The sequence below is a fragment of the Lichenostomus cassidix genome, chromosome 25 (genome assembly GCF_008360975.1).
Source record: "Lichenostomus cassidix isolate B80296 chromosome 25, HeHo_3.0, whole genome shotgun sequence".
Taxonomy (NCBI): domain Eukaryota; kingdom Metazoa; phylum Chordata; class Aves; order Passeriformes; family Meliphagidae; genus Lichenostomus; species Lichenostomus cassidix.
In genome coordinates, this window is record NC_139505.1 from 411965 (window position 1) to 438937 (window position 26973).

A 26973-nucleotide genomic window follows, 5' to 3' on the forward strand; every position below is an offset into this window, starting at 1 on the left:
TGGAGCTGTGCAAGGTGCACATGGGGGTGTTCAGGGTCCCTGTGGGGAGTGTATGGGCTCTATGTGGTTCTGTAAGGAACTCACAATGTCTGTATTTTCCCCACAGGACTCTGCAATGTCCCTGGGGGCTGTGCAGGGACCCCATAGGTCTCCAGCGCAGCCTTTCCGCACCGCAACCAAACCCAGGAATGCCAGGGGGACATGGGGAGTAATCCAGGACATTCTTTCCCTGTTGCACTTCCCCATGGCAGTTCCCGTGTCTCCTGGCCTGTGTCCTCCCAAAATAAGGTCCAAGCAGCAGCACAGGATCCCAGCAGCATGGTTGGCTTCCCCCCATCATTCCAGAACCTGCTATTTTGGGCACAACCTCATGAATTTTGGGGCCTGGCGCACTGCCAGGCCTGGAGTAGGGTTGGATACCCACAAATAAGACAGGGTGCAGCATTGTGGGGGTACCTGCCCCACTGTTGTGCAATGGGTATCCCTGCGCTGGCAGAAATGGGAAGGAAACGGGGCAGAGAGGGGGCACAGAGAGTGTGTCCCCTGCCATCCTGTGAGCACCTGCCTCTGACACCTCCCTGTACCCCTCTCCTGGGAGGGGAGATGCCACATTGCTGGGTCCCCACAGGCTCACCTGAAGCTGGGAGGTGGCAGCGATGACCTAGACCCCCTAGCACCCCCTGCCCTCCTGAACCTCAGCCCTGCTGCACCCAAACCAGGGCGACGTGGCCCCACACAGCATGAGGGGATCTAGGCATTTGAGCACTGGGGCAGGGGATACCCCAGACCGGGCACCCCGGGCACCTACCTGGCTGTGCCTGTGCCCCGGCCACCCGCCTGCGTCCCCTCACATCGCGGCTCCCCAGTGCTGTGGCTGGTAAAGCCGATTATGCATCGGCTTTACAGCTCTCCTTCTCCCCAGCATCCCCTCCTGCCTTGCTCCAGTGCCTGGCACGGCCCGGGGGGCACAGGGGGTCCCCTTGGTAGAGTGTGGAGGTACCTATCATCCCTATGGTAGGAGTAAACCTCCACTCAGGGGCTCACTCAGGTTCTGAACCCCCCAGTCCATCCCATCCTAGGGAATGTTTGGTCCCCAAAACCCCAAGGGAGGGAATCTCCCTGTCCAGTCTCTCTCTGGCTCATAGCAACCCCTCCTGCTTCCCTCGTGGTGGGTGCTGGGCCCCAGCCCTGCTATGAGGCTAAAAGAGATCCCTGGGGGACTCCCTTTGCTGCTGGGGTGCAGCACAGCACCCCCAAATTTCCCCAGACAACAATGACAACAGCACACAGCAGGGAGGGGGAAAGGTTCAGCTGTATTTTGACTCTGGAAGAATATGCAGTAATACAGAAGCTTTGCAAGCATGGATACATACAGGACCTCCCCAAATCCCACTGCAGTGGGGGCTTGTCCTGGCACCTGCTCCAGCTCCCCACCCACTGCACTCGAGGTCGGGGGGACTGCAGGTGCTCCCCAGTCGAGGCAAAAAGCCAAGATATCTCTTGCCAAGGGGGGAAGCTGTCCCTGCCAGATCCCAAAATCCCCCTCACTTGAACAAAAAGCCTTCCTAGATGCCTTCCTGGCAAACCAGCTCCAACCTGGACTGAGCATCCTTCGCTTTATCCTTGAAATGGCTCCTGAGCTCCGGCCACCAGAGATGAGCCCGAATAACCGCAGCTGAGAAAAACTCGGGGGAACCCTGCTGGATGCATTGGCTCCCAAAGAGGGAGCCTGGGGTCCTCACTGGGGCTGAGCCTGCAGGACTGAGGTGCATCACTCCAGCTGTCAAATCCATCTGGTCACGGAATGCAGCTCTGGTGGGTTTTCACTTCCCCTACTCCATCTCCACTCAATGCCATGCAGGGTCCAAGGGGGTTCCCAGCCTGGCCCCCACCTCAGCTAAGGCACAACTTGGCTGATTAAGAAAAAGGGAACACAAAGGGCAAAAGGTGCCTGAGATGGGGAAAATGGGGAATACAGTACAGAGAGTGCCGGGAGTGCAGGCGGGCAGGGGGCTGGGGAGGGGGCAATGGCCACAGAGAGACATGGGCATCGCCCATGAGCTGCCAGGAGCCCCCGCGCCAGCACCACCGGGAATCACAATTCAAAAAAAAAACCCCAAACAAACAAGGGAATTTTGGCTACAGATCCCAAGGAAAAGGGTTGTAAAGGCACTGTGCTCCACTTGAGACAGGACAGCAGTCCCTATGGCATGCAGCTCTGGTGGGGATGGCTGCGCTTCTCCCTGTCCTATGTAAAATGCTTTGGCAAAAAAGGACAATCTAAAGAGCATTTCAATTACGAACTCCTTCGGCATGGCTGCTCTGTAAACACAATTCTTTGCTGTCTTTGGCTGAAGTTCTAAAAAATATTTGAAGCTGAAAAGCTATTTTTTGGTTTGTTTTTTTTTATATAGAAATAGATTTTTTTCTTTACAAAAAAAAATCAAAGCATCTTTTAGCACTTTTTATATATATATATATATATATATAATTCCTGCTATAGAAAAAAACCCCCAACCTTGGTTTTTGATATCTTGTTTTTTATAAGGGAAAAAAATTTCTGTTGCTTTGGGAAAAAAAAAAACCTAGCTGGAGATGGGCAGGAACCACAGGAATGAGCCATGGAATTACATGATGCTGCAGTTCTGCACAGCCTGAGCCTGGGAGGGAGAAAGAAAAAGAACAGAGTTAAGAAGACCCCAGGACCACCATCCATTTGCTCTGACTGCAAAGTGTCCAGTGGGATCCTTTGGATGCCCACAGTGCCCAGGCTCTCCTCCATTCCGGCCCTCCCAAGCTGGGGTGTTCATAGCTCCAAAATTTGAGAATTAGTGGTAGGTGATATATGAAGATAATAATCTTGACTCACAATATCTGTAGAGACTATATTAATATAATGTTATATAGATATAAAATATATATTCAAGTGCTGAAATATTCACATTACCAGCATGAACAACACTTAGCAGCAGTGGATGAGTGATGTGGAGGATGAGGAATGTTCTGGGATGCCAAGGGGGCTAAGTGTAAGATGGGGTGGGAAGCTGTGATGGCCACATCCCATTCCAATCCCTCTCAGAATCTCCCATCCCTTATAAAGAGCTTGTGCGAGCCCAAAGTGGAACAGGAAGAGCAGGGAGAAGGAGAGGTGGGAGGTGATAGGACCCTCCCAGCATTGCCCTGTTGGGAAAGGACGATGCCAGGACAGGCTGGATCCCAGCAGCACCAGGACAGCCAGTGGCTCGATGCCAGGGACTGGGCCCAGGGTCTGGGAATGGCACTGACCTGCCTGCGGGGGCTGGAGTTCCCCAGGAGGTAGTTCCTGGACACCAGGCTGTCCCCGAGGCCGATGCCAGAGTCGCCCATGCTGCGGTAGCTGCGAGTGACGGTCACGCTGGAGGTGGATGAGCCCGAGGACATGGTGTTGATGCCAGCATTCTGGGTGCCCGACTTGTCGGCTGGCTGACCACAGGTGCCACAGACGACCGTGCGGGAGCGTAGGTTGTACTCACCGGGGTCTCCAGAGCCACTGCAGCTACCCTAGACATGGGAGGGGTGGGGGGTGAACAGACAAAATGACCTCGAACTCCTGCCTGGGCATCCTCTGCCCGGAGTCTCTGCCCTGATGGTGGCAGCACTGGCGTGACCCAGGAGAGCTCTTCACGTTAGTCCTCAAAGAGGGTCTGACTCACCTGTCGTCTCCATCACGTGGTTTAAAAATAATAAAATAGAATCCTTAGTATTGTATTTCTAATCCCAAGTAACTAGGGCCAGCACACTGCCAGTGGGTGACCTGCCCTGCTGCCCTGTCCTTGCACCCTGAGCTCTCGGCACATGGGAGACACCTGAACTGTGCTCCTGAAAACATCCTTGCCACCTCGTGAGCTGGCAGCTTTCCGATGGGAAATTTGCTCTTGGAAAGGATTCAGCCTCCAGATGAATGGGCAGCACTGGCTGCAGGAGCCTGGCTCCTCTGTCCAGGGATAGTCAATATAGAAGAGAATCGCAAAATCATGGAATGGTTTGGGCTGGAACGGACCTTAAAGCTCATCTCATTCCAGCTTCCTGCCATGGGAAGGAGACCTTACACTAGACCAGGCTGTTCCAAGCTGTGTCCAGCCTGGTCTTATCACTTCCAGAGATGGGGCAGCCACATCTTCTCTGGGCAACCTGTGCCAGGGCCTCCCCACCCTCACAGGGAAAAATTTCCTTGCAGTATCCCATCTAACTGCCCTCTAACTGTCACTGGGAAGCCATTCTCCCTTGTCCTGTCACTGCAGACCCTTGTCCCAAGTCCCTCTCCAGCTCTCTTGGAGCCCCTTTAGGCCCTGGAAGGAGCTCTAAGGTCTCCCTGAAGCCTTTTCTCCAGCCTGCCCCCAGGTCTCCCAGCCTGCTTCCAGAGCAGAGAGACTCCAGCCCTCGGGGCATCTTCATAGCTACTTCTGGACTTGCCCCAGCACTATGTCCTTCTTGTGTTGGGGGCCTGAGAACTGGACTCTGCATTGCAGGTGTGTCTCACAAGGGCAGAGCACAGGGGACAATCCTCAGCTCTTCAGATTCAGAGAACTCAAAGGTAAGTGGGTGATGGACGCCCCATTTTTCTCCTGCAGAGCTCTGGAAGTGGCATCCAGCAAATCTTTCACCATTGTTATGGCGCCTCTCTGCATGTGATTCCTGAGGGCATCTCGTGTGGAGGACACACACACCCTGCAGGACAGGCTGGTGGGGGATCCTGGGCTACAGCCAGGCATGGTTTTTTTGGAAAAGCGGATGCAGCTCTGCTCCTGGCATGCTGCCTCCTCTCTGCCCGCTGCCTGCTCTTTGCCTGCTCCTCCTCCTGGTGCATATTTCAGTTCCGTATGGGGAATGAGATGGCCTGAGAGGAAGGACAAAGCCACCTCTGGATTTGTTCCAGCACCCTTGTGAAGCAGAGAGGACAGAGCAGCTGCTGATGAGAAGTCTCATCCATCAACTTCCCAACATCCTATCCTCCAGCCTATGCTGGGTACCAGCTCAGCCTCCCTCCAGCTGCGCTGGCCCTTTTCATGGCATGTCAGGGTTACTTAGGGTTGGAGACAACTTCCAGCAAGGTTTTCAGCACTTTTTTAGTGAGCAGTAATCTCCTCCAGATGCCAGAGGTCTGTTGGCTTCTGTGATGCTGTTGTTTCCACAGCAGCCTCCTCAGTGCCTCCTCCTATATGCCTGATCCTGTGTGATGCTGAGCTGGCCTCTCACCCTGACTGGGACTGAACCTACACCCTTCCCGGACCCTTTGGGGCCAGCAGCATCCCCAGTGCCCTACTTACATGGTGATGGCGGTGGTGGATGCTCATTTCATCATCATCCTCATCCTCATCATCGTTGATGATCACAGTGCGGACTAGTTTCCGCATGGCCACTTCCTGCGGGGGATAAGACGTAAATTGGGGGGTTCAGTGCCTGCCAACCCCACCGTGCCCCACGCCAGAGCTGCCATTAACTCTCACCTCCCCATTGGAGTTGATGAGGGCAGTGCGCAGGCTGTCCCCAGAGCCCCAGCTGCTCTGGGCTTTCCATACCACATTGCTGGGGGGGCTGTGGGTTGCTCCAGCTCCTGAGGCCCAGATCTAGGGAGAAAAGCAGGCGAAAATTGACTTCTCAGGTCTGCAGACCCCAGAGCCCAGGGATGAAGGTCTTGTCGCCACAAAAAGCTCACATCGGCCACTCCATATCACCAGTGGCCTGGCAGAGTTTGGTATCTTGCCTGGATCCTCCACCAGGCTGTGACTCACCGTGACCACCTGGCCAGCCTTCAGGGTGAACTTCGGGGGGAAGCGGTAGGTAATGGGGGGATCGTCCCCATTTTGCCGCTTGATCTGCCAGTTCCCCATTGCCTGGTCCTGTGAGAGAGTAGAGACCTTCAGAACCCCAGTTCCTCTCCAACTTGTCCCATTCACCTCCTGCCCTTAGGGTGAAACAGGACTGAATCCTCAGGGGTGAAATAGGAATCCTCCGAAGACGAACTCACCTCGTTGGATTTGTTCCTGAGACGGACAAACTTGCCCTCCAAGTCCACCTCCTCCACGCCAACACGGCCGCTGGTCCGGGCATGGTGGGAGAAGCTGGTCCGGCTCTCGCTGTCCTCCAGCTTCCGCTTCTTGGAGGAGCCTGGGGTGGACAAGTGGCTTCGGGATGCACCTTTGTGGGATGAAGGGCTGGGGGACAGCCTCAGCCTGGCAGGAGGGAAGAGGAGATGGAGCCAGTGAGGACACAAGGGCGAGAACCCGAGTAGCCCAGAGCTGGGCACAGCACCCTGTGCTCACCGCTCCTCCTCGCCCTCCAATAGCTTGCGGTAGGCATTGATCTCCATATCCAGAGCCAACTTGATGTCCAGCAGCTCTTGGTACTCATCCAGCTGCTGCTGCATGCGTGCCCTCATCTCGGCCATCTCGCGCTCCTTGTCGGAAAGCAGGCGCCTGTTGGTCTCACGTTCCCTGGCCAGAATATCCTCCAAATCATGCAGTTTTGCTTCCTTGGCAGCCAGCTGTGGGGAGAGAAGGTAAGGGCAGCCACTCCATCTGGGGCCATGCCCAGAAGGGGACGATCCACAGGAGGGGACCATCCCCACGGCAGACCTCCCAGGCAACCCTTTGGTCTCAACTCACCTGCTTCTGCAGCTGGCTGACTTCTGAGGAGAGGTTGTCGATGCGGATGCGGGTCTGCTGCAGCTCCTCATGGGCAGCACCCACCATGTTGCTGTTCCTCTCAGCTGACTGCTTGGCATTCTCCAGCTGGGGGACAGGACAGGGATATCAGCACCCACAGCTCACCTGTGCTCTCTGGGGCTGGAGGGAGAGGAGGGTGCTGTGGGGAGGCTGCTCACCTTTGCCCCGTAGGTTTTCTCCAGTTCGTCCTTGTAAAGCCTGATCTGGGCTTCATGCTGGCTCCTCAGCTCCTGCAGGGCCTCGGAGAGCTTGCTCTCAAACTCCCGCTGCCGCCCGTTATCGATCTCCACCAGCCGGGTCTCGTGGCGGCGCTTGGTCTCCCGCAGCTCCTGGGGACAGGTCAAGGGACACAGAGTCACCTCTGGGAGGGGACACAACACATGTAGCGGGCGTTACTACAAGTGATCCCAGCCCCATCACAGCACACCATAGCTCACCTCGCTGTAAATGTTCTTCTGGAATTCAAGCTCTTCCTTCAGAGTCTGCAGCCGGTTCTCGGCGTCCACACGGCGCAGCATCTCATCCTGCAGCTGCTTCTTGGCTTCGTTCAAGGCACTTTCCAGCTGGAAGGGAATTGAGAAGGACCATCACAGCTGGCTCTGAGCACTGCACCCAGCATGGCTGGGGACCCACCACCCAACTGGATCTGCCCCACAGCCCCTGGCATGGTGGGGACCTGGCAGCACCACAGGTAGTACAAAGGGATCTCTGGGTCAGTTGGAGACAGAGCTGCTACTGCGTACCTTGGCCACCTGTCCCCGCAGGTCACGAACTTCAGTCTCCAGATTCCTCTTCTCACCCAGCGCTGTGGAGAGTGCAGCCTCCTTGGAATTAAGCAAAGCCTCTACATCCTTAAGGCGTGCCTGGGCGGTCAGCAGGTCCCCTTCCTTCTTTGCATTCCTGCAGGGCAAAGAGCAGCACAGGTGAGTGGTGCAGCAGGAAGAATCATAGTCATCAGGAAATGATGGAACATTTCGGGTTCAAAGGGACCTTAAAGCGTATCTAGTTCCACCTCCTGCCATGGACATGGACATCTTCCACTATCCCAGGTTGTTCCAAGCCATGTCCAACCTGGCCTTGAACACTTCTAGGAATGGGGCAGCCACAGCTTCTCTGGGCAAACTGTGCCAAGGCCTCCCCACCCTCACAGGGAAGAATTTCTTCCCGATATCCCATCTAACCTTGCCCTCTGGAAGCTATTCTCCCTTGTCCTCTCACTCCAGACCCTTGTCCAAAGCCCCTCTCAAAATTCTGGAGCCCCTTTAGGTACTGGAAGGGGCTCTAAGGTCATGTCAAGGTTCTCATCCACCAACACCTCTAAGGTCTCCTCAGGGCTGCTCTCAGAAAAGCCTGTGCACTGTACCCCAAGCACAACAAGTGTTACATTTGCACCCCTCTGATCACTCCCAAAAGTGCTGCACCACTGCCCCTAACAACCAAGGGGATCAGCATGTCCCAGCCACCCAGCACACCCAGGCCCAGTGTGGATACTGGAAAGCAAGAAGGGTTGTGAATGACTGGGGGAGCAGGAGGAGTCTCAGAGTGCAGCACCCATGTGCAGTATACACACCCACAGTGTGGCTGCATTGCAAGAGACCAGTGCTGATGAGGCTGGAGCTGGAGTGGCGCAGTGGGACGCAGTGCAGCATGGTGGGGCACTGTGGAGCATTTTGTGGTGTGGCACAATGTGCTAGGGCATGACACGGAGCAGCACCGTGTGGTGTGGCAGAGCCCACCATGGCATGATACAGACAAATATGGTGTAGTGGCTTAGCACAGTGGCATTGTGTGACATGGGGTTGGATGGTGGAGCAGCAGCTGGGGAGGAGCTGAAACTGCCCCATGGCCAGCGTTGCCCACCTGAGGTGGCCAGGCAGAGGAGTCTGTGGCACCCTGCCAGTGCCAAGAGCTCAGTGCCTCTCCTGGAGCAGACAGGGGGCACCAGGAGATGAGTGGGGGCTACACTGCTGTGGCTGTGCCTCACCATGAACTCAGCTGTCACTCGGTGGATGCAGAGATGTGGTGCCTCAGCCCATCAGCCCAACCTCTGGCATTACCATCCAGACTCCTGCAACATCCTGGCCCCCACTGCCCCCCTCTCTTTTCCAGTGCTCTGACAGCACATCAAAGCCGTTCCTTACAGACCCACCGTGTGACCACGGAGTCTGATCTGACTGCACCACCAAAACACAGCCTGGAGCTATTTTGGTAGGTCCTATAAAAAGAAAAAATCCAACGGCCCCGCAGCAGCCGCCAACCCCGGGGTGGGATTGTCACCCCACCTCCCTCAAAATGGGGTGTGGGGCTGGCGGAGGTGGGATGCACCCGAGGAACAGCTGCAGAGCCCCTTGGCTGCGGGTGAGCCCTGGCTGCATGGTGACCGCATGGTGCATTCCTGGGGCAGGGAGGGCTCACCCGTGCCATGACATCATGGGTCACAACTACCAGGGAGAGGCTGCGGCACTGCCGGCACTCAGCTTCTCCCAAGGCAGGATCCAGACCACCAGGAATGGGACCCCAGGACCAGCAGGGACGGCATTCTTAGATTCATAGATGTGGGATGTCGGAAGCTCCCAGACTGGCCAACAGCAGATTTTCCTGCATTTCTTTCTGTTCCCTGTCCCAAGCCAGCATGAAGAAGTTATTCTGTTATTTTGCAGACTAAAGCAAAGGCTTCAAAATCCCAGGCTACTGTTTCTAAGACCAAACCCCACTTCATATCCCAAGATATTCTGTGTTAAAAGAGCAGGAATTCCACTTGAGGAAGGACAGTTTAAAAAAATAACAATTCCTACATGTACAGTAATGAAATTCAGAACCACCTAAAGTGCTGCTGTCAGGAAAAGCAGAGCCCAAGAGCCTCTGGGAATCCAGGAGCAGCTTCCAGACTTTTTCTTGGAAGTGTGTGAAGATCTATGTTCTGTCTTCCTATCCATTTCTGAAAGCTCCTTTTCCAGCCCCAAATACTCTTTATTGTAGTTTAAAGGGCTCAGTATAACATGTCGGATCTGTAATGAATTCTAGAATGTTTTTGTGGTTGAATTTTTGTATTTTCATGTTTGGGGCTCTCAGATAAGAGGGTCTCAATGATATGCAAAGAGCATGATTTCATAGTTCATAAATTCCACAAAACAGCCTTTTTATGCCTAAATAGCATCTAAGCAGTCTATAGAGAATTTGGAATTTAGCCCACAGGGGAATAACTGACCAAGAAGGGCCACTCCAAAGGGGTGCTGGTCCCCCTTTTCCAGGGAAGCACAGCCTTTTTTGCCGGAGCTGCTGCTGGAGCTCCGTGCTGGGTCCTTCCTGTTCAACCCACTCCTTTTGTGCCAGTGACTCATAGGACAAGAATGCCAACTGGGAGCGGATCGAGGCTCCAAGGCTCACTGCAACTAGTGTTTGAGTTTTCCCATCTGGCCCTGGCTCATCCCCTCAGCCAGCGTGGCCACTCCAGCAGGGCTGGCAGGGTCCAGTCCTGTCATCCCTGATGGAGTGAACTGCTGCGTCACTCCAGGAAGAGCTCACCCTGGTGTTTTGCTGCAGCTTTTTGCTCCCCATGTTGGCTGTGGAGGTTTGGGTAAAGCAGAGAGTCACTGGCTCTTCAGGATGGGGCTCTGGCACACCCTGAATCCTATGACTCTTTCAAGGGACAGCAGTTCCATTGATAAGTGACAAACGGAGGGAAAAATGCTGATGGTTCATTTGTGTGTGCAGTGGATTGGCCCTCTCCAGGGCCCAGAGGGATCCAGGACTCTGGGCATCAATGCCTGGAAAGCCCCATAGTAAATCCCAGATGACTCAAGGACAAATTCCTTTTCCTTAGAAGCCTCCTGTGCTCAGCTCTGGGTTCCACCATGAGGAGCAGAGCCAGAAGCTGGGAGCTCACCAGCCACGGGGCTGAGCTTGGGGTAGTTCTGCCAGAGGGAGAGGGGTGAGACAAATACTCTCCTGTCCTCTGCTCTGGCGGGTCCAGTGGTCTGCAGAACTCAGCTCCCGGGACCTGAGCATCTCCCCCATGTTCCTTCCAAACACACCCTGGCTCTGAACATGGCAGCAGCCTCTGGATGAGGTGTCAGTGTCCAGGTGAGTCTTCTCTAGCTCTAGGGAACCCCTGCCCACCACTTCACGCCAGCCCTGGTGATCCCTGCTCCGGCCCAGCTAAGGTTTGAGTTTTCCCTTCCCCTGCCCTCAGGTCCTGCTTTTATTCCCCAGAAGCCTCCCAGGCTCCAGCTGGTGCTGGGCTAAAAATAAAAACTTCTATGGCAGCTGCACTGCTCCCCCTTCCCTGGAGAGGAGGACGAAGCCAGACCTTCCTCCTCCTACCCAGAGGGTTTCACTGCCCTCTCCATCCAGCCTGCTAGACCCCACAAGATCCCAAATCCCCTAGCAAATAGGGAAGCAGAGAGCCGCTCTGGAGGGCTGGGTGCCTGTGAGCAGGGGAGACAGGCTCAGTGTCCCACAGGATTTGATGCCCTGTGCTGGGAGACCCATGAGTAAAAACAATCCAAGAGGAGGAAAAACAACAGAGGCATCAAATCCTCAAGAAACAAATGTCTCAAGAGAAAAGATGGAGGGAAAAGGGGCCTCAAGACATTTTATTTTTAGCTTTTAAGAGCAGGAAGAAGGAAAAAAAAAGATTGAAAATTGCAGCTGAGCTGCCAGAAAATCCAAATGTTAATGGAAAGTTGGATCTGCTCTGACTGCGCTCAGCACAGACAGACGTGAGGCTGCGAAGTCGACACGATGGATTCAGAGAGGGCTCAGGGACAGCCCGGCAGAGCAGCATCTGCTACTGCTCCCCCCACCTCTGCCCCAAAATCCCAGCCAGGACACCTGGCAGGTCTAGGCTCTCCCTCTGGAAAAGTCAAGATGGGACAGAGTCATCAGAACTTCTTGGAGCAGCTTCAGGCACGAGCCCACCAGGCTGCTGGAAAGATGCCAACCCTCTCTGAGACGCCAGAGCCCACTCAGTGCATTTTTAGGAAACACCCTTTGGTTTCCACCTCCACTATTAATCCCCACAAGTACTCCTGAAGCTTGGGCAGCGCTGGGCTTCATACACTGGATAAGGACAAATGAGTGGGATGGAGCTGGTGGAGGCGCAGGCGTTCCCCTCCTTCCCTGCCGCCAAATCACAGCTGCCCCACCCCAGAGAAGGTGCCAACTCATGGAACTTGCCGGCTCCTGCCCCATCCATAAATCTGTACACATATCTGCAAACCCCCTGGGACTGCAGGTCTCAGTCCCACCTGGCTGCCAGGGGCCACAGGCGCCTGCTCTCAGCTCAGCAGTCTGAGAACGCTATCCCAGGCAAGGCTTTGACATGTTTACAGCTTGGGAACACGAGGCAGGAGTGACAATGTGTGCCCATGGAGGTCTCTGATTGCTGGGAGGACCCAGAAAACCTGCTTTGCCTCCAGTGCCAGGGATCTGTTCCAGGATCACCATACATATCCCAGGTATCACTCCCCCATCCCAGGGATCACTGCCCCATTGCAGGGATTACTCCCCTACCCCAGGGATTGTTTGTCCATCAAGGATTGTTCCGCCAGCCCAGGAGCCAGGGCCCCACTGGACAAGCAGCAGAGACAGCACGAGGAGAGGCAGACCAGGAAAACCTCTGCAGTGGGGCAATGGGAATGTGGCAAAGCAGCTTCTCCCAGCTTCTGACTCATCTGTGCTGCAGTGCCTCTGCCAAATCACCAGGATAAACATGGGCCGGTCTCCTAGCAGGGGAGCTGGAAATAGCCAGCATGATGTATAGCGAGGACAACATCTGCACGAAGCCCGCATCCTGTTGGGCACCAGACCCCTGCCAAAGGCAGCTGGGGATGCCAGCAGCTGTGTTCATGGATGCATGGAAACAGCTCCCACCCTCTGGCATCAGTGGTGCCAAAGACCCTTCCTGGTGCCAGGGCTGGTGCCAGCCCTGCCACACACTCCTGGCACACTCCTGACATGCTCATCCATGGGGTTGAGGGGTTTGTCCTGCTCCACGTGCCCCCAGTGGAGCAAAAACAGCTCACTGGCATCTCCCAAGAGCTAAGCTTCCCCTCCTGGAACTGGGATCTGGCCTTTCCTTGCACACTTAAAATGAATCAAAACTGCTGCTTCATTGGGAACCAGGAAAAAGCCTTCCATGGAGATGCAAATGGACACCCAGTTTAGGATTCCCCAAATCCAAGATGTTCCTGTCTCTCCACAACTCCCATCACCAAGAACACTGCTGGGAGCTGCAGGTACACACAAACTCGAGTGTGATAGAAACTTACCATAGTGATACCTCCAGGAATCAGCCACACACATCCCCTCTGAAGGCTTGAAGGAGCTTTTCTCTTTCTCCTGGATGCATCAGAGCTAAGGCCTGTCACCCTGCAGCCTCCCCTCTCACCAGCAGAGAAGCACTTCAGCTTCAGCAGCATCACAACCAAGTGATGCAGGTGGCTGCAGCATGGACCAACAGCCTCATGCTGCTTAAGAGCTCAAAGCACATTTCCGAGAATAGATAGTGTATTAATTGTTTAGAATTAACAATGTTGCAGCTCAGTGCTGCCTGGGGAGCCCCAGTGTCTCTCACTCCCTGTCCGGGCTGTCACGCCAGCTGGTGACTCATCCCAGCCTCCACCAGCAGCTCAGAATGGAAATCCCAAGTCACCAAGTGACGCTGCTGTTTGGGCTGAGTCCCCCATAGTAACAGGACAGTTCATAGTTTTGGAGTGTGGATGGCATTACCAGAAGTGTTTCAGAGCTGGAAAAGGGGATTTTGCCCTTTTGCCATGTAGGAGTCATTGAGGGAATGAGAAGGACTTGGTTTTCCACAGCCCACGTTGTGTTTTTGAGGGAGGTTTGTTTCAGGCATAAATCCGTGTGTCTGCACAGACAAAAGGCAGGATTTATCCTCCATAGACAAGTGTCCCAGCTTGGAGCACACATCACAACACTCCAGCAGGTCTGCCAGTGCCTGGCTGCCTGGGAGACCCCCTGTCACCTGTGGGACCCCATTTGCTGCCTGCAGGATGCCCCTGTTTACTTGTGGAACTCCTTTTCCCAGCCTGTAGCTTTTCCAGGGTGCAGCAAGCCCCAGGATGCAAAGAGGATGCAAAATGCAAGGAGGATCAGCCACTGGAGTCCCCAGTGCTGGGAGCACACAGAGCCCAGCACCACCTGTGGCTGAGAAAAAGGAGGGCAGGATTTCCCTATGGAATCCCTTCCCCACCACACCCTGGGCTACCTGGAACAGGCCTCCAGGCTGGGGTGACATGCAAAGTGCTACCAGTTGAAACTCGACTTAGCAAACCTGGCCTAGTCCCAGATCTGTTGCCAGAGCTGCTCCTGAAGAGCTTGGGAGCTGTCTGCATGGTACTGGGAAAACCTAGCAAGTGTCTGTGCAGGTCCTGAGGGGATGGGCTGAGTCTAGGGCTTCCAGAGGGAGGCTGGTTTCTTGCTTGAAAAAAAAGCATTTTCTGCTGAACAAAGTCACCAAACACTTGAACAGCCTGCCCAGGGCAGTGGTGGAGTTGCCATTCCTGCAGAGATTTAACAGACATGTAGGCGTGGCATGTGGGGACATGGGTTAGTGGTGACCGCCTTGGTAGCCAGGAGGAACAGTTGGACTCGATGATCTTGGAGGGCTTTTCCAACATAAACTATTAAAGTGATCCTGTCTCTTTCTAAATCTGAACTCATCTCAACTGCTTGGAACACCCCAATCAAACACTGGTCAATCCCAACTCAAACCCATCTGTTCCAAACATGCCAGCCTGCCTTTTCCTAGCTTCCCATGGAATCCTGAATTGGGTTATCTAAAATGCACTTGATGGCCTGGAATTGAACCATCCTAAATATAGATTAAAGCAATAATACCCTTTATTAGGAAAAAGAAACTTGCAAAAAAAAAGCTTGGAATTGTGCTGGAAAGAGATTTTGTTTAGACACAACTCAAATATGTCAATACACCACTTTCCACACTGCCCAATTCCACCTTCTGAGGGCAAGGTTTCAGTAGGAGAGACACAAGAAGAAAGCTTTGAGATCATGGAATATCCTGAGTTGGAAGGGACCCACAACAATCATCGATTCCACCTCCTGCATAGGATGGCCCCAAAAATCCTGGCATGTGCCTGAGGGGGGTGTCAGCTTGTTTTCCCAATCCAGAATTTATTAACAATTTGCAGTGTTGTATACTGCTGACTAAAACCAAAGCCTTTGGGAAGAGGAGGGAAGAAGGAAATGCTGAGTCCTCATGGCACTACTCTGAACATTCACCATGGCAACAAGTCAGTTTTGTATCATTAATATAGTTAAATTATACGTAATGGAATGACAAATTAACAATTAAGTTTTGGACTGGATGAAATTTAAGGAGTTTTGCCCAGCCTTGACTATCTCACTCAGACACGGCTAAAGCCAGTTTATTAATAATTGGGCTAAAACTTAATGGGAAAGTTGTGGGTTTGTTTGGGTTTTTTTCCACCTAGAACAGCTCTGAGTGTTGTACCTCCATGGAAACCCCAGAACATTCCATTCACTTCAATACATCCTTCTCCAGATAAACAAGAAATGCTAAGCCCATAAACCACCATCTCAAAGGATGAAGACAAAGCAGAGATTCCCGGTGTTTCCCTGGGAGACTGGGCATGGCGGGAGCCTTGAAAGGAAGTTAAAAACAGGGAGCTGAGTCAATTGTATTAGTCATGTCTTCAGGACCAGGAGCGCTGGGGAAAAACGGCCACAAGCTTGTGTTTTGCTAGGAGTTGGTGACATGGCCAGGATGTGGAGCAGTGGAGAAAGAGCAGGGATGCCATCCCAGCCCGAGGAACAAGGAAACACACTGCCATCATGCAGACGTGGCTATAGCTCCCCTTTCCTCTGCCCACCCCTGCAGTCCCTGAGGGCAAAGGGGTGATAGGAAGGGATGAGAAGGTCACTCTGTACCTGCTGCATCCTGATCCACAGTGTAAACAGAGTCCCTGCGCAAGGTGGGACGAGGCAGAAAGGAGCCAAGAGAGGCAAAACAGGGAATGAGTTCAAGGCCTCCTTTTTCTCTTCAGCAGCAACAGCAGCTCACCCTGTTTTTTGTAAATTAGGTACACAAAGCTTCTGGCCAGCAACATTTGCTTAAGAAACAAAGCAGGGGATTGTTGGATCCAGATGCCACACATATTCCTGGTAACAAAAGGGTTTGCTATCCTGGCTCCAGCCGCGAAGATAAAGGCAGACGAGGTGTTTACATTGCCACAAGGTCTGTTTGCGTGTGGCAGTGGCAGCCAGGCCGGGCGGGTTGCACTGGGGCCACCTGTTTGCCTGCTCCCACTGCCCATGTTGAGTCACTGCCGGCACCAGGAGCTCCAGCTGCTGTTGGGGTGGCTGTGGGGATGGATACGGATAGGATGGCATTGGGAAAATGCAGCTCAGCGCAGGGATGAGCAGTGACCAAGGTGAATGCCTGTTTTGCTGTGCTGTGTGCCGCGTGCCATGTGCCAGCACACCTCTGCCCACTTTCCCTGCCAGCCTTCACTGTGCCAGGATGGAGCCCAGACCTGCTTGGCACATGGGCAGGAAATAACCACTTCCCCAGAGTGAGGACTGTGGCTGTGGCATCTCTAGAAAGCACAATTTAGCCCCAGTTGCTGCTTGCACAGAACTGCCGGTGAACAGGACCACCTTGAGAGGTTCCAACCTCCCCACCACCTCCCTCCTGCTTCCCCTCACATGCCTGCAACACACTCACCACCGGGCAAACCCCAGCCTAGTGGCTTTTTGCACTGGAACGACAGAGCTGAGGCTGGGTTGCACAAAGCAGTGTATCTGCGCTGAAATGGGGGTCTGGCAGCCACCCAGACAGCAAAGCATCATGCCCAGGGGCAAGGTTGCTCTCCTCAGTGCTCCCCTTCCTCTCTATAGCCCATGGTATGGAGGCTCAGTTTGGAAAACTCCCCTAATTTCTCCCAGCGTAGCCTGGTGCCCTGCCGGGGAGCATCCTCCCACCCCACGGATGCTGCTGGGGAGTGAGTTATCTGCCACGGTGCCAGGAAGGAAGGGGCAGAGCGTGACTGCCGGACTGGCGGGGGCCCCCCGAAGAGCGGCCCCGCAGTGCCGCACCCTGCTCCAGCCCCGAGACACGCGGCTGAGAGTGACTCATCCATCTCCCTGCTCTGCCAGGGCTGATCCAGAGCCCTTCCACCACACGGCAACGAGAGTGGGACACGCGGCTCTTCGCAGTAGGGGACTGGGAGCTGCAGTGGGGCAACTGGCCACCCCTCGGTGCCCACGGGCACTGGGGCCAAGTTTCCTTTGGGCTCCCACCCCTTTGAAGCCCACGTTACACATCCACAGCAAGAGCTTGGATGTTTGTTTGGGCTCATGTGACTGAGAGATGGGGTTTTAAGGGAGAAACGGTGTCCTTAAGCTGTTATTAAATAAAACCCCCAACAAATTGAAAGTTCTGAGCTCCAGTTGAGCACTGCAGCACGAAGACACCAAGCTCTGCCCGACCACGATGACTGCACTGGACTGGATGGCAGGTGGACATGGTGTGGAAAGCAGCAGCCAGAGCAAGTGGCTAGAGATGGCTTTTGTGCAAGAGGGAGGAGAGACCTCTGCTATCAGAACCTTGTTCCTACAGAGGTGCTTCTGAGCCACTCAGAGCCCCGACACAAAAATTCAACAGCTTCAGGAGAGCCCATGTTTGCCCCTACCCTGCCTCCACCACCTTTCTGCAGGGGCACGGCAGCACTGCCTGCAGTGGTGCAACCCCATAATTAAGGAAGATGCAGGGCAGGCAGGGCCTGCACCCTGCCTTAAGTACAGGCAGGGCAGCACCCACCTTGCACCCTCTGTGCTGGGGACCTTTGTCCCTGATGCTGCTGCAATTCCGAGCTCTCCTAAGCATGGAAAGCAGAAATAGGGCATTGGCTGCAACTTGGAGGATACTGCGAGCCAAGGGCACCTTCACCTTCATTGGGTAAAAGTAATTGGTTTATGATCGAGAACATGAAATGTTGACTCAGCCTTGCCAGGAACAGAGGTGTCTCAGCCCCAGCTGGGTTTTGTGGTATCTCTGTGGGCTGAGTTCAATGCACTTCATTAACCAACTTCCACACCCCTTGGCTTTCCCCAACACCCACAGCCCTGGATCACACCACGGCTCACAGACATGCTGCGACATCATTCACGTACCAGCACAAGGACAAATGTGTATATTTTATATACTTTTATCAAGGACATGGAGTGACAGGGCAAAGCAGAATGGCTTTAAAGTGAGAGGGCAGATTTAGATGAGGTATTAGGAAGAAAACTCTTCCCTTTGAGCATGGTGGTGCCCTGGCATAGCTTGCTCAGATGGCTGCCCCATCCCTGGATGGATAGAGCTTCTGGGTGGCCAAGAGCCTGACTGTCACACAGATGTCTCTGCAGTCAGGGCTGCAGCTGCCACCACATGAGGTGGGACTGGGGGGCTATGCCAGCCCCCCACAGTTGTTCAGCTTCACACTGGGGATATTCAGCCCTGGGCAGGGAGGGGAAGGGAGCAGAGGCAGGTGGGCACCCGGCCCCGACACCCTGCTGTCTGACAGCAGCTGTGGACAGAGACAGGTTTTACATGGCACCGGCCTCAGCTGTTTGGGAACACGCTGAGCTGGTCACAGAGGAACAGACTCAGCAAACAGCCTCACAAGGAGCAGGATGATGAAACAGGTAGCACAGCCAGTGGCAGAACAGTGGAAGGTGATTTCCAGCTCCTTCTGAATCTACTGGACTGACACTTCCTAGGGAATCCTCCATGCCAGCCCTAATTTTGGCCAGGACCAGAGGGAGAACTCCGGTGGCTTCCTCCTTTCCTGGTTGCCAGCAGCACAAAAGAAAACTGCAGCTCCCAAAGGGCACAAATTCAGTAGAATAAGGAGCTGGCAGCCGCCCCACATGTCCCACCCTGGCTGCACCACCCTCTCTGTCTGCCTCTCTGAGCACATGCAGAATGACTCCCCACATTCTGAGCTCTGGAGTTTGAGCGTTGATGGGATTCAGACAAGTGAAGTGACACGTGCGAGGCTGAAAAACACTTGTGGCAGCATGTGGAACCGGGGCAGGCTGGGATGGGCTGTCAGGGATGGATCCCTTCCCACACCAAATGCAGCCCTGATTCGCTTTGTAATTGCTTCTCTTTAATCCCCAGCTCCAAGGATAAGGTCCTTAATTTATCAGGGTGGATCCTATTGTCATAAAAATATATAAGGCAACAGGATTTCCTCTTACTCCCCTCATCCCTGGGAATAGTGAGGGGATGAGCCATGGCTGGAAGACACTTGGCAAACACAGCAGTGGGAGCGAAGTCGCAAACCAAAAGTGCTGGAGCGCGTTTCTCTGCCACGATTTTTCTTGGAAAAAGAGGGGCTGGATGTTTGCACAGACAAGAATTCCTCCCCACTGGGAACAGCTAATGAAAACCTTTGCCTCAAAGAAACATTTTGCCACAGAGCCCTCCAGCCCCGTGGCGTGCCGGGAGGGCCAGCATGCCCAGCCATCCTGAGCTGCTGGCTGCAGATGTCAAGGGAGAACCAATGTGTCCACAGGGCTGGAGATTATGGGTGGCGTCTTTAAGAGGGTCCCAGAGGGCTATGGGAGTCTGGACGAGCCTGGCTCTGTGTCGCTGACTCCCTCTAAGTATCCCCAGCTGCACAAGCTGCTCTTTGTTTGCTATGAAAGGGCAAAGCCTCCTCCCAGTCAAAGCATTCCCTCCCTGGCAGATTCCATGAGGCAGACAGGGGAACAGCCCAGGAGCCTGAGGTTTCCCCCCACGCAAAATGTTCCACCACAAGCTCATCACTACCGAAGGAAGCGCCTGGCCCCCCAGCAGCACTAAGCCTTAATTCTTTTTCCTCCCTTTTTTTCAACTAAATCAGTTTCATTTACCTGCTCCTGCCTGGAGGGTCATTGCTGAACAAAGCATGGGGCAAAACACCCCTGGGCTGGGGAATGGCTGTGGGGTTCACCTCCTGGCACCCCACTGCTGCCTCCATTGCTCTACCCTTGGTCAAGCTTCCTCCCTCCACAACAACGTTTGGGAAATAGGAGATTTGTCCTCATTAGGGCCAGGGATGAGATCTGGGCCCCGGGAGGAAGAGGTGCTGCCAAGCTACTGGCTAAATCAGGTTAGGGGCTGCAATTCAGGAAGGCATCGCTCATTTGCCGTGGTGCTAACGAGGGCTGGTTCCTGTCTTGGTGAAGGGAGCTGGCCACTGCATGGCCACCACATGGCCACAGCATGGACACTCCTCACATATAGAGTGGGCACTGAATTCCTCAGGGGGCGTTTCCTGGGATTGAAGGTGCCCAAGGGCTGTATCCTACACCCCCGCGCCCCCAGACTGGGGCTTGCACTGACAAATGTCTCCCATTTGTGGGATTGGGTGAATCCTCATGGAGCAAGGCAAGGGCTGTGGCTCCTGTCCACCCTGTGAGTCAGAAGCCAGTTTAAGGAGATGGGGCAATGGGCAGGACCAGGCATAGAGCATCTCTCCAGCTCTGGTGCCATGCTGGAGTCCACGTATCCTCCAAGGAGAGGGACAGAAGTTGAGGACATCAGGGACAGGGGCATTTCAGATTAGTCCTGTCTCTCCCCATAGCCTGGGAGGGGACATGCCGGTGTTGCCAGCACTCCTGAGTCACCAGCCACTCTCACCGCACCCTCTGCTTTGCCTAAAGCATGGCTCTGGCATAGCCAGAGGCCATCCAGAGGTGGGGACACATGTGGCACTGGGACAGGCAGGATTGCCTAGAGAGGCCCTTGTGCTGGGGCACAATCAATACCAGGCTGCACTGGGCTGAGGGTCCCCATGCAAAGAGGCTTAAAAAAGGGCACTTTGGGAAATCCCTCCTGGACCACCACTGGAAACAGCCAAACAGGCAGTGGGAAGATCCAGCCCAAAGGAAAGAGCAGTTGGCCAGGCACAGAGTGGTGGCAGGAGGCAGAGGGCAGGCAGCTGCCTGCAACTCTCAACCCAGCTCTGCCCAGACCCTCCTCCACCCACGCACTTGTGCATGGGTACTGGTTAGACTGGTCCCCTGTTTGTCCCCCTTCAGTCAGCACCTCTTTTCCTATCCCAGACAGAGCACCCAGGACTATGTCACATCCAGACACGTCATGCCCTGGCATCCCGGCCCCCCACCCTCCCTCTGTGCTGCTGAGACAACCCCTCTGTTGGGCAGTGGTGATGCTGTGGGTGCTGATAACGTGGCCCCTGAGCGCCTGCCCTGTGGGAGATACCCGGCACTTCCCCACTGCTGACGGGCACAGCGAGGGGTGCAGAGGGCTGCAGTTACTTATTAGCCAAACTGTCACTGTGTCAAGGGGAGTGAAGTGGCCCCAGACCAGCTGCTGACCCAAGGGCTCAGGGTGGGTGGGGAGAGCCGGCAGAGCAGGCACATCCCTGCCCAACTGGATGGCAGGGAGCAAAACATCATCTAAACACGTCGTTCCTGATCCCGCCAAGAGTTCTGACCCCTCCGTAGGGTTGGGCTCGTGGCTACCCTATTCCCCCCATGCCCCAAAGATTCGGAACACCCCACTCAAACTGAGTCCAAGGAACAGCATCGCAGCTCAGCAGCCTACTGTTCTCCTCTCTGAGCAGCCCTGCCACATCGAGCAGATCCTCAGGGACACAAGATGAGCTGCAGCCCTGCAGCAAGGGTTTTGGGGGGCAGAGAGAAGCCCTCATACTGCGACCTAGGAAGAGGGGACACGCCAGAGGCAGGAATGAACAGCATCGGCTTCCCCCGCATCTCCGCTCTTCCATCTCACCGACCGTGATTCAGAGATGACTCAACACGGAAACACCCCTGTTCCCCAGAGCCCTGTGCACCAACCGCTCTCCAAATCCCATCGAAACCCATCTCCCAACCACAAGCTGTTCTTTGGGAACCCCCGCGAGTCACAGCACTTTTTCAGGGGATTTGTCAGCGCTCCGGAACAAGTACAGAAGCTCCCGGAGCGCAGCCCATCGCAGGGAAAAATTCCACATCCATTTTACACACGGCCGGCTTCGCAGCACAGCCACCTCCCCTCCAGCCACGGCTGCGGGCCGAGCATTTTTTCCAGCCCTCGAAAGATCGCGGCCAAGATAGTTTTGGGTTTGCATAAGGCAGAAAAAGCCTTTAGCTCAGCTCCCCTCTCACCAGCATCCGGATCCTTGGGATCTGGGAGCAGGGGTCTGGCGAGCAGCAAAGCCACCTTGTCCGAGGACGGAGCTGCAGCAGCGCACGGGAAATAGAAAGCTAAATATAACCCCACATGGCTTTCGGAGACGACTGTAACTAGAATATTTATGGCATCTACCAAGGAAGTTAATTTTAGCCTCATTTGGTACAGGCTCAAAACGAGGCGTCCAGAATAAGAGGCGAAAGATCAAATGGAGGAAGAGGGGGTTGTCCCACCACTGCCCAGCCCGAATCCGGCTGCGAGCCAAAGCTAATGACGGAAAGGGAGCCGCTCGCTCCTTCCGTGGAGCGGGATTCGGAGAACTGAGTGCTATAGGAATACGTCCCGAGGCTGCACGGGCTGGCAGAGCCCGGGGGAAGCCCAGTGCCAATCCCTGCCTGGCCAGCAATGACACCGGCCAGGAAGCCCCGTGTCCTCAGGGGACCTGTGCTGGTAACCGGTGACAGCCCTGAGGAGAGGGCAGAAGTACCCAGTGGCAGCAGGGAGAGATCCACGAGGGGCATTTCTGATTGCAGGGAGGGAAAGAAATGAACGCGATGGGACGCGGCTTGAGGGACTGGAGCCTCACTGCGGGCTGGGAACACATAATCCAGCTGGTGAGAGGGGGCCACAGGTGCTGTCCGCTCACTGCTTCCCCCAAAGCCAGGGACCCCACAGAGCAGGAGCAGCTCGGCACAGGGAGGGTTAAGGCAAACAAAACCTGGAGCACGTTCTTTAGCCGGTGCCAAAGACAGCAAAGGAAAATAGGACGAGCAGGCGAAATCTGTGGGCAGGACAGAGCCAGCTGGCTGGCACCGCTTCCCAGGCCGTGCCGGAGCGTGTTTGGGAATAACTCCAGCATGACGACGGCAGAGGGGCCGCCAGGTCGGCGCTTGCTCCCCGCATAACACAGACCCTTCCGGGGGCCCAGGGCATATCTGCTCAGCCCCAGCCCCAAGCATCGCCAGCTCTGCTCCCAAATCCCCGCTCCGAGGGCATCCTGGCCAAAGATAGCGCTTGGAGGGAGAGTGGAAACGACAAGAGAGCTTCTCTCCTCTCTAGGTCCCCACCACAGACACTCCTGTCCCGGCTAGGCCATGGATTTTTCCTCTCCCTGCCTCCTCCAGGTCACTCCCGGCTCCCTGCCAAGCATGACGACAGCACCCGTCCCGCTGCGGTCTCCCCCATCCCCAGGGCACTCACCGGGCTTTCAACTCCTTGTGCTCCTCCCGGACTTTACTGAGCTCCAGTTGCAGCCGAGCTCTCTCCTTGGCCACTGAATCCAAGGTCTTGCGGGCATCTGCCAGCTCTGACTCGTAGGCAGCCTTGATGCCCGAGACCTCGCGGCTCACCACCTCCTCGGACTCCGTGATGCGGAGCCGTAGGCCGGCGTTCTCCAGCTCCAGCGAGCGCACCTTGTCGATGTAAACGGCCAAGCGGTCATTGAGCTCTTGCAGGTCTTCCTTCTCCTGCAGGCGGGTGATACGGGTGGGGGACAAGGGGGTCCCCGAAGCCCCACTGCGGGTGCTCCTTTTTTGCGAAGGCGTCGCCATGGGGTCCGGCGTCGAGGCGAAGGACACGGCACAGGTCACGGCGCGACGTCCCACGCCAACCTCCCAGCTGTCGCAGCAGCTCCTGGTGCCTGAGTGACTTGCTTATATCCCAGCTGGGCTGTTCACTGGGAGGAGGAGCTGCGAGACGGCAGCGGGTGGAGTTATCCAAACCTGGGTGGAGACAACTCGCATCAGTCCCAGCCCTTCCTTAGGAAAGGCTGGGAAAGCATCCGCGGGTAAAGAAGCCTTGGGAGGGCGTGTCTGGGGGCACAGTCCGGGGTAAGCCCCTTCCACACCCTTTTCTAGGACGATTCCCCCGACCGAGGCTGGATTGCAGACTGGGGGGACTTCGCGAGGGTAAAGTGCACCCTGAGAGTGGCTGCAGTAAGGGGGTGCAGCCAGGCATCGCCAGGACCCTTGGGCTGAGCACACCCAGGACTTCAGTGCCCCGCAGGACAGGGCAGACAGCATCTCAGCCCCTGACCCCAGGATGTGGGGGGTCCTGGCACACCCTGAATGCACAGGACGCTGAGGTACCCGAAACTCTGAGGTCCAGGGACCCAAATACAGTCCCAGGTCACCCAAAACACCCTGTTCTGGGTTCCTCTGAATCCTGAGGCATCCCATATACAGAGCTCTGGGGCACCAAAGAAAGCCCCCACCCACCTACCCACGTCCCTGCACTGGTTGTCCCCATTTCTCAGCTCTCCCCAGTTACTATGCCAGTTCGTAACTCCCCAAATTCTGAGCGCCAGTTGAGCCCCCACCCCAGTTCCTTGCACCGTTTGCTGCTCTCCTGCCTCCCACTTCCAGCCCTTCCTAGCACCATTCAACCACCCTTCCCAGCAGGGGTGATTTCCCATCCTCCCAGAAGGTGCAGGGTGCTCTGTCTCCTCGAAGTGCTGCCAGCACTCGGGCAGCTCATGATTTCCAGATCTGCCAAATGCTTCCAGACGCCCTCACTACTACCACAGAGGGGGTGCCCCCTCCTTGGACTTCACCCACTCCCCGCATTGTGCTATGCAGCCAAACCCTCTCGTGTGGGAGAAACGAGAATAAAATGACAATGGGAATGGAAAAGCAACCCTTTTATACCCTAGAAATGAAGGGTGGGCGGGAGTCCTAGAGGCTCCAGCTTCCTGCTTAGAAAGTTGGGCTCGGCAGCAAGGAAAGCTGGAAAGGCAGTCCCCCCGCAGTCTGGGGACGCTGGTGAGAGCCGAAGCACCCCAAAGCACAACGGCCCCCAACCATTCCCTGCGAACAGAGGGGTCCAAGGTCAAGGGCACAGCCAACTCGAGCCGCCTCCAGAGCCGCGGCCGCCCGGCTCTTCCTGTCCGTGCTGCAATCCAGGCTCAATTTGCTTCCCAGCTCAGGGAGCGCAGCAGAGCTCCAGGCAGACTGAGAATGACTCACACAGCAACGGAGCAACATAGGCAAACAGGCAGAGCACACACAGGACACACGCGTGTGCGCCCTCTCCGTCAATGATTAATTAACCTGCTGGCAGCCGCTCAGTCCCGCCTGCCCGTGCACGGTAGCAGGGTAGGGAAGAGACCCCGGCAACAACCCAGGGTCAAGCTTTCAAAAAGCAACAGCTCGATGCCGGGAATCTGCCCCAGAGCCGCGTCAGTGACAGAAAGGGAAAGGGAAAGGGGGGGGAGGCAGCTTGGCAGAGCCCTCCTGGCACTGCCACGGGGTTGGGAGGGGGTTGGAGTGCCCTCCCCGCCCCCTCCCCCGGCCTCGTTACAGCCCCTTCCCCACCCCGGCTCGCACGGAGAACTGCCCACGAGTGCTGTAGGCAAGGGGTCAGTGCCACCACCCACCCAGCACAGGTCTCCCTGCCGCCCCAGGGGGGTCTGAGCTCCTTCACCCCACTCCTTTGTTCAGTCCAAGACAAATCCCCCTTCTGCTGCCTCCTTGCCTGTCCCGGGCTATCTTTTCTTCCCCACACCTTTCCTTCCTTCTCCCATGTGGGTAGCCCCTTCCCTGGTGGGGGGACACCGCAGCCCTGGGAACCCCCCTGCGTGTCACACACCAAAGCAGGCGACAGCATGCAAGATGCTGTGTCCCAGCCATCAGGCAGGGACAGACAGGGACGGTGGCCGTGTCCCCCAGCAGTACCGCTTCGGCAAGCGGGTCCGGCGGCGCTCGGCTCGGCGGTGGCTGCCAAGCCGCGGGGCATTGTGGGACTGCCCGCCCCTGCGCAGCTCTGTTTTGTTTTAAAAACTAACCCCTGGCTGGCAGGGAAAGCCTTTGTGCCTCTCGCCTGCCGGTGCTCCCTGAGCAGGGCGTGCCTACCAGGGTCCGGAGCATCCACGGAGACACAGACCAGAGCATTCCCAGGGACACGAACAGCGGGACTAAAGCTTCCTTGCCTTAATGTGGGAAACAGCATCCAGGGTAAAGGCAGGGAGGGACCAGCTTGGGCAATAGCTGGAAATCACAGCTAAGGGTCACTGTCACAGCCTGTCCCTGCTCTGGTGCTGCCGGCACCTCCTGCCTCCCGTCATGCACCCCACAAAGCTCCTGCTGTGAATGGGACCCCGGCTCAGTATCCCTCGCTTCACTGTCCGGGGGATCAAACCTGAGGGCTCCCTCGGGCTGGGCGAGCAGGACAGGATGGGGGACCTGGCAGAGCCTGGTTGCTCTGGAGCCCGCAGGGGTTGTTGGCAGCTTGGAGTGAAGAGTCCCCAGGGAAGGTGGGACTTCAGCTCCTTTGCAGTAGTTGCTCCACACACAGCTCCCCCGGGACCGGGTGGGCAGTGCTGCCCCCGCACCGCCCCTCTGCAATCCCCCTTCTGGACACAGAAAGCCTCATGCTGCTCTGGATCCCCACCAGACCCCAGGGGCAGGAGCATCCCAACCCAACATGGGGATGGGGAGGCCGCCGCTAGCACAGCCCTGAGCTGGTCACTGAGTCTGGCAAAGAGGCACTTGGCGCTTGTGCAAGGCAGGAGGCTTTAACTCAAACCAGAAGAGCCAGGAGCACAGGCTGTACTCCACAGCTCTGGCACGGGCATGGCATTGTGCTTCAACCCTCAAACCTGGATTTCTCCGGGTTCCATGGGCTCTGAGGGAACTTGGGGTGCAGAATGCCTCAGTGGAGTAATGGGCAGATGAGGGGCAAGGAGGACAGGAGGCTGGGGCTTGAGAGGGGGCTGTATCTTCCTCACATGACTCAGAAGGCAGAAAGCAGCCACATCCCTGGAATTTCAATGCCCTTCCAGCTCTTTAGCCTCCAAAAGAAGCCCAGTTTTGGGGCCTGTAAACATCGTGATAAAAACATGTGGGCAGCAATGGAGCTGGGATTGGGAGTGATGAGAGGAGCTGCAGCTCCAGGGACCCCCACTCCCTGGCTGCTCTTCATGGAGGGGTGCAGGAAGGGGATGTGCCATAGGGCCAGGCAGTGCTCCTGGGTGGACCCCTGTGGGCTGCTTTTCTAATGGCTTTTCAGCTCTTTTAGGCTCTTCACGAGGACCCTGGGGTTTGCTTCCCAGACTGTACAGCTTCTGGCACATGCTTT

The 26973-nt window shown here is 55.7% G+C and overlaps 1 protein-coding gene across 1 annotated transcript; it reads right to left on the reverse strand.

Moving 5' to 3' along the window:
- Nucleotides 1–1294: 1294 nt before the first annotated feature.
- On the reverse strand, nucleotides 1295–25598 carry LMNA (lamin A/C). Its single transcript, XM_085082661.1, has 13 exons — nucleotides 25486–25598; nucleotides 23101–23621; nucleotides 7448–7604; nucleotides 7142–7267; nucleotides 6863–7033; nucleotides 6645–6770; nucleotides 6303–6523; nucleotides 6008–6212; nucleotides 5772–5879; nucleotides 5487–5606; nucleotides 5307–5402; nucleotides 3286–3540; nucleotides 1295–2660 (listed from the first exon to the last, which is right to left on the reverse strand). The coding sequence occupies exons 2-13, from the start codon at nucleotides 23448–23450 to the stop codon at nucleotides 2628–2630; spliced, it is 1968 nt and encodes a 655-aa protein (XP_084938787.1). The 5' UTR covers nucleotides 23451–23621; nucleotides 25486–25598; the 3' UTR covers nucleotides 1295–2627.
- Between the last annotated feature and the right edge of the window lie 1375 nt (nucleotides 25599–26973).

Excerpts from the sequence above, each read along its gene's own strand:
- LMNA (XM_085082661.1), bottom strand. The coding sequence starts at position 23,450 with ATGGCGACGCCTTCGCAAAAAAGGAGCACCCGCAGTGGGGCTTCGGGG. Across the intron at positions 6,524-6,644 it reads TCAGCCAGCTGCAGAAGCAG|CTGGCTGCCAAGGAAGCAAA; the intron begins GTGAGTTGAGAC and ends CTCTCCCCACAG. Across the intron at positions 5,403-5,486 it reads TCATCAACTCCAATGGGGAG|GAAGTGGCCATGCGGAAACT; the intron begins GTGAGAGTTAAT and ends TATCCCCCGCAG.